General features: G+C 33.3%; 1 protein-coding gene across 2 annotated transcripts; it reads left to right on the top strand.

Annotated features, from left to right (window-relative positions):
• Window positions 1-1,985: 1,985 nt before the first annotated feature.
• On the top strand, window positions 1,986-5,700 carry LOC102598562 (ribose-phosphate pyrophosphokinase 4). Of its 2 annotated transcripts, XM_015314664.1 has the most exons (8): window positions 1,986-2,181; window positions 3,536-3,851; window positions 4,125-4,220; window positions 4,313-4,381; window positions 4,470-4,598; window positions 5,197-5,296; window positions 5,389-5,537; window positions 5,622-5,700. In XM_015314664.1, the coding sequence occupies exons 1-7, from the start codon at window positions 2,057-2,059 to the stop codon at window positions 5,517-5,519; spliced, it is 966 nt and encodes a 321-aa protein (XP_015170150.1). In that variant the 5' UTR covers window positions 1,986-2,056; the 3' UTR covers window positions 5,520-5,537; window positions 5,622-5,700. The 2 variants fall into 2 exon arrangements, with proteins under 2 accessions (XP_015170150.1, XP_006360002.1); XM_006359940.1 differs by having other exon boundaries at window positions 5,389-5,700.
• Window positions 5,701-6,009: the final 309 nt, after the last annotated feature.

Raw genomic sequence — 6,009 nt, 5'->3', positions numbered from 1 at the left:
CTTCAACATGATATTCGATATCTTAATATTTCTTTTATAAACATTGAATACCATGTTCAATATCAAAATATTAAAATGTATATCAAATATCATAATACTGAAATCATAGTATAAAAAATATTTGATTCCATTAGCCATGCCCACCCCTATCTAAAGTATACACTTCATGGACACTTTTCATATGCATCATATATAGGTGACCTCCATTTGTTCGTCAACATCGTGCACATACAATTTTAAAACACATATATAAAATTTAATTGGCTATACATACCCCTGATTGTCTTCACATACAGTAAAACTTTACTAAATTAATATAGGTGGAACCATAAATTATTATTATTTTATAAAAACATTATTTAAAAAGTTTTTCGACACCACAAAATTCATTTGGGGATGAAATCACTTGTGAAAACATCATTCATAAACCTGAGGTCATGATTAATGATCTCGATTACTGCAATAAAATGGACGTTAATAACCTGTTGGATGGGTGATGATACATGTTAATAGATCCAGAGCTTAGAAGAAATTGTGGATACCATTGAAAAAAATATTGTTGATGTTACAGTAGAAGATATTGATACAATATTTTTGGAACCAATTACGGGTCAGGAAACACTTGTTACATTTAAAACTCTTCACAATTTTATGGTGTGTTCAAAAAGACAACACCGAAACTTTTGGTTGCAATAAGAAAAGTTAGAGATGAGCTTCAACAAGATTTAAATTTAAATAAAAAATAGAACACAATAGAATCATGTTTCACTAAATTCTCTTAGATATATTTGTACTTTTAATAAATTATTAATTTATAATATTAATGGGATCACATATTTATATAAGGGTTTCAGAAGATATATTATCTTATTATTTTATCGAAATGGGTGATTTTTTTCATTGGCCCAAGTCGAGACCAGAGAAAAATATTATCTTATAGAGATTATTGGTTAATTGAGTATTAATTTAGTGAAGTTTTACCTACTTGCAAATACAATTAACTTTTACTTGAAAACACATATTTATATATATACAATACATTTACAATAAGATATCGTATCCTTATTATATCAATTAGAATTAAACTTTCATATTTATACTTATTATTTTAATAGTTCTATACTTCTATTAGTGAAAAGGGGTAAAAATATGCATTAAAGGGATAAAGATAAGAAACTTTTTGCTGAATGTGGTTCATAATCGATATTGGTGCGGTGAACTATTCCATAAAATATTTGAATTTTGATGATTATCTGATCGTATTTAAATCAGTAAAACATTAAAATTTGACGCATAAATTCTTTTTTACTATTTTCTAAATTACAAAGATAAATATATATTAAAAATTCAATGAAAGGGCATTCGTGAGTCAAATTTCAAACAAAGGATAAATGTCAACTTTTTTCACAAAGGCATAATACATGCATACTTTTTTTTTAGGATAAATTAAACTAATACATGCATAGTAGAAATAAACACATTAATTTATATAAAATTGAATAAACAAATACACTTGCTCTACTTAACAATTCATGAGAAAACACTTAAACATATTATATCATATAAGACAAATATTATATCAAATAAAAGGTACATATTTATTTAACACCTTGTTGTATTGTATTATATTGTGTATTATATTATTTTATTGTTTTAATTTAAATATAATATTTGTTTTAATGATTATTTAAGTTTTATTATATTGTATCATTTAAATCTATCGTTAGGTAACAATAACAAAAATACTCATTTTGTATAACAATTTATTTAATGTAATTATATCGTTACCTTAATATTTTCTTTTCATTTTGTCTTTATTTATTCTTTAATAAAATTTATTCTTTATTGTATTTTTTCATAATAGTTATATCTCATACCCTGATTTTCTTATAAGTTTATCATCAAATTATAAACATTTACTATTACATATATTCAAACATTCTATTCATAAAACAATAGAACTACTAATATAATACATACACCGAGTTGCTGTAGGACTAAAACCCTCAGCTGTTTCTCACACAGTCTCTGTATCTCTGCTACTGTTGGGGTTTGGATGGAGAATTCAGCTATGAAGAAGAAGAAGCAAGTGCTTCTCTATTACTGTGTTGAGATGGAAGATGTTGCTCGCAAAATAGCTTCGGAATCCGATTCTATTATCCTCCATTCTATTAACTGGAGGTTTTATTCTCTTTTACAAGTTTTATATCTCCTGTTATTGTATATGTATCATCTGCTTGCTATATACGCAAATTCGTATACTTGAATTTCATGTAGGGAAAATAAGTGGGTCGAATCCAAAATCGAATAAAGATCCCTCTTTTTCTTGTTAGGATTTGGGGGTGATTCAGATTGTGTATTGGGATGGGTGGTGTTTCACGTTTAAAGCGTTAAAATGGGGGAATTATGATTTGGGTCGAATCCAAAATGAGTTAACAGAGGCGGAGCTAGGATTTTGAGTTTATGGATTCTGGATTTTGGAAATTGCAGCTTGCTAAGGTTCTTGATTAATTATTTTTACAAATTAAGTGGATTTTTAAATGCAAATACATGGTTTGAGGCGAAGTTGTTGGGTTCTGTCGAACTGTAGGTCAAGCTGTAGCTCCACTCCTGCCAAAATCGAATCAAGGTTCCTCCTTTTTGTTATAGAAAGCTTTTCTTTTGGTGAGGGGTTGGGCGGGGGGTGATTCAAGTTCTATATTGTGGTGGACGATGTTGTCATGCTACAACAATAACATACTCAATATAGTTCCACTCTGGGCGGGCCCATTATCCACCGAGTTAGAAGGCTGTGATTGGTCCAAGGGCAGGTCATAGACGGATTTCTCGGGTATCAAAAAAAATATATATATATATATATATAGTTCCCCTCTGGGCGGGCCCATTATCCACCGAGTTTAGAAGGCTGTGATTGGTCCAAGGGCAGGTCATAGACGGATTTCTCGGTTATCAAAAAAAATATATATATATATAGTTCCACTCTAGGGAGAGGGGTGTACACAAACATTATCCCTACCTTTGAAGCTTCCTTCATTTGTACTGTCATTGCTTTTCTTTCTTCATTTAACATGTTGTTGTCATGTTAAAAGGGTAAAATGAAGGAAGCTTCAATATAATTTTGGTGTTGTAAATAGTCTTAGACTAAAGTAAAGTAGACGCATAGACTTTATTTTCTAGTGGAGTGTGAAACAGATGCTTGGGCAGTAAAATTCGATTGAGGAAAGACTAGAATCTGTCAGTATAGTATACCTTAATCTGGGATTAGTTGCTTCAGTTTAGTGGTAAAAAAGGTGAATGTTTTCAACAATAGCCAGGGTAAAGGAAAAGGGTTATAAGTTATAACATCATTTTTGCATTGGTTACACTAAGTTTGATTATCAAGTTCCTGCATATTATGTAATTGGCCAAATAATCAGGCTTACAATTGGCAATTTGTATGCTAATAGCCTTGAAATGATGCTATTATTTGTACCATAGTTGGCATTGACTCTTTCCTGCGGCAAATGCTTATCAATATGATGGATTCATGTGCCAGGAGTTTTGCTGATGGTTTCCCAAATCTCTTTATAAACAATGCACATGATATCCGCGGGCAGCATGTTGCTTTTCTAGCATCTTTCAGCTCACCTGCAGTCATCTTTGAACAGCTTTCTGTGATATTCGCACTTCCAAGGCTGTTTGTCGCCTCATTTACGCTTGTGTTACCTTTCTTCCCAACTGGTACCTTTGAGAGGATGGAAGAAGAAGGAGATGTGGCCACTGCATTTACCATGGCCAGAATAATATCAAATATTCCAATATCAAGGGGTGGTCCAACCAGCTTAGTTATCTATGACATACATGCATTGCAGGTTGATCTATTTGTACATTTTGTATTCACATTGCTCTCTTATTTGATGTGATTGTCACTTTGGCTATTTGTATCCTAGATTCTTTAATTTAATTGGTAATTGGAGTTTGCGATCCTTCGGAAGCATGAATTCTTTCTCTTTCACATAATCATGTTATACATCCTATTTTAGCTTTTAGGTTATGCTTTTTCTGTGTGCGTTCCCAGAGAAGTCAATAGTTATACTGCAAATTTCACCTTTCTAATGGTGAACATACTTCTCTCTGTTCTGCAGGAGAGGTTCTATTTTGGAGATCATGTGCTGCCTCTGTTTGAGACTGGAATTCCACTGCTGAAGCAACGGCTTCAGCAGCTTCCTGACTCTGAAAAGGTGGGCTGGAGTCCTGCTGAGCTTTTTTATTTGTGTTTTTTCAATAAATTATCTTGACTGTAGTGACATTCTAATGTCATTTTATTTTCCAGATAGTTATAGCCTTTCCTGATGATGGAGCTTGGAAGAGGTTTCACAAGCAACTAGTTCATTATCCCACTGTTAGTTAAAAATTATAATTTTCTACTTTGATTTCTGCCTGTTACCCAATCTTGAACTTTTGTATAATCAGCAGATTATGTCATTTAGGTTATCTGCACTAAAGTGCGTGAAGGTGATAAGAGAATCGTCAGGCTAAAAGAGGGTAATCCTGCTGGCTGTCATGTGGTCATTGTTGATGATTTGGTCCAGTCCGGAGGTACCCTAATTGAATGCCAGGTACTACTGCCTCTTTAGATCTGATAAGGGTTCTTAATATATTTGTCAAGTGTACTTAAATGTGTCTACTCCCCAGTATGTGACAATCATTTGAAACTTTTAACACCTCTTGGTCCAGCTGGTTTGTTTAGCAAATTTTCATCTCATGGAACTCTGGTTTTACCGTGTTCTTTACTCTTATTGAGTTTTTTCGGGGTGTAAAAAGGATCTGTCTTTGGTTGGTTGAGTAATCGTTCTGATTGATCTGTGTCATTATTTACCTTCTTGCCTTCAGCAGTGAGGATATTCTGGGGGTTTATACCCTCTAACTGGATGAGGCAAACTTAAGGATCCCAACAATCCACGTCAAATTGGATTATTGAATTAAAAAACCGAAAAAAGAAGGGAAAAGGAGGTAGGAAGTTAGAGAATGCACAATAAGAGTCATTCACTTTAAAACTAGCAACATTCTTGGATTACAGAAATCTCCTTTTAAGGTCCACACCTCCACCTTTTAATGCACTGTTGTTAAAAGGCGCGGTGCTACTCAACTTTGATGAGTTCGTTCATATGACAAGTTGCTAATATTGTACTTCTTTGATGCTATTGTTAACCCCAGAAAGTTTTGGCCGCTCATGGTGCATCAAAAGTTAGTGCTTATGTGACCCATGGAATTTTCCCAAACCGGTCATGGGAGCGTTTTCTTCACAAGAATGATGGTAACTCTCTGAAATTATATCCACCTTCCTTTTAGTTTCAGCATCTCCTTATTATCCGAGTTTCTGACATCGCCAATGTTTTTGTTGTGAAGGCTCCGAGAAAGCATTCACTTACTTTTGGACCACGGATTCATGTCCTCATACTGTGAAAGCCGTCGCTAATAATGCTCCATTTGAAGTTATTAGTTTGGCAGGATCAATAGCTGATGCTCTTCAAATCTAAGAATACTAGACAGGATCAGTTATACTGGGAAGAATGTTTGATAAAGTTGTTCACTGACGTGTTGTGAGGGATCTTATAAATTGCATAGTTGTGACATTGCTGATTTGCTGTTGTAACAGAAACTTGTCTTGTTGCTTACCTGTGGAACAGTCACTGTTTGTTCTATGCTATGAACTCTTATTCAATAGTTCCCTAGCAATTGACAACGGGACTTTGATTGTTCAATGGTGAGAACGCAACACGTGATAGGTGGAGTAGGCGCATGATTAGAGTTCGAACATGTAGACAAAAGATCGATATCTCTATAACAACTATTCTCCATAACAATATTTCACAGGTCCTATAACAGTCGCATATTTATTTTTGAAATTGATTTTTCATGTTCTGTATTATGTTCACTAGAATACCATTTTGCTATTGCAACTAAAAATTGTTCAAATAAACAGTATTGTTATCTGCATTAACCTAATCTTTACGTTTAAACCCAAAC

Source organism: Solanum tuberosum, unplaced genomic scaffold (assembly GCF_000226075.1).
Source record: "Solanum tuberosum cultivar DM 1-3 516 R44 unplaced genomic scaffold, SolTub_3.0 scf00312, whole genome shotgun sequence".
In the NCBI taxonomy this organism is placed as follows: Eukaryota; Viridiplantae; Streptophyta; class Magnoliopsida; order Solanales; family Solanaceae; genus Solanum; species Solanum tuberosum.
The sequence above is the reverse complement of the archived record's forward strand: the minus strand, read 5'-3'. Positions and strand labels throughout refer to the sequence as shown.

Bases quoted from the DNA above. Each gene is read 5' to 3' on its own strand.
- LOC102598562 (XM_015314664.1), top strand. From the start codon at position 2,057: ATGGAGAATTCAGCTATGAAGAAGAAGAAGCAAGTGCTTCTCTATTAC. The intron at 2,182-3,535 runs GTTTTATTCTCT...TTCATGTGCCAG, and splicing joins CTCCATTCTATTAACTGGAG to GAGTTTTGCTGATGGTTTCC. The intron at 4,599-5,196 runs GTACTACTGCCT...TGTTAACCCCAG, and splicing joins GTACCCTAATTGAATGCCAG to AAAGTTTTGGCCGCTCATGG.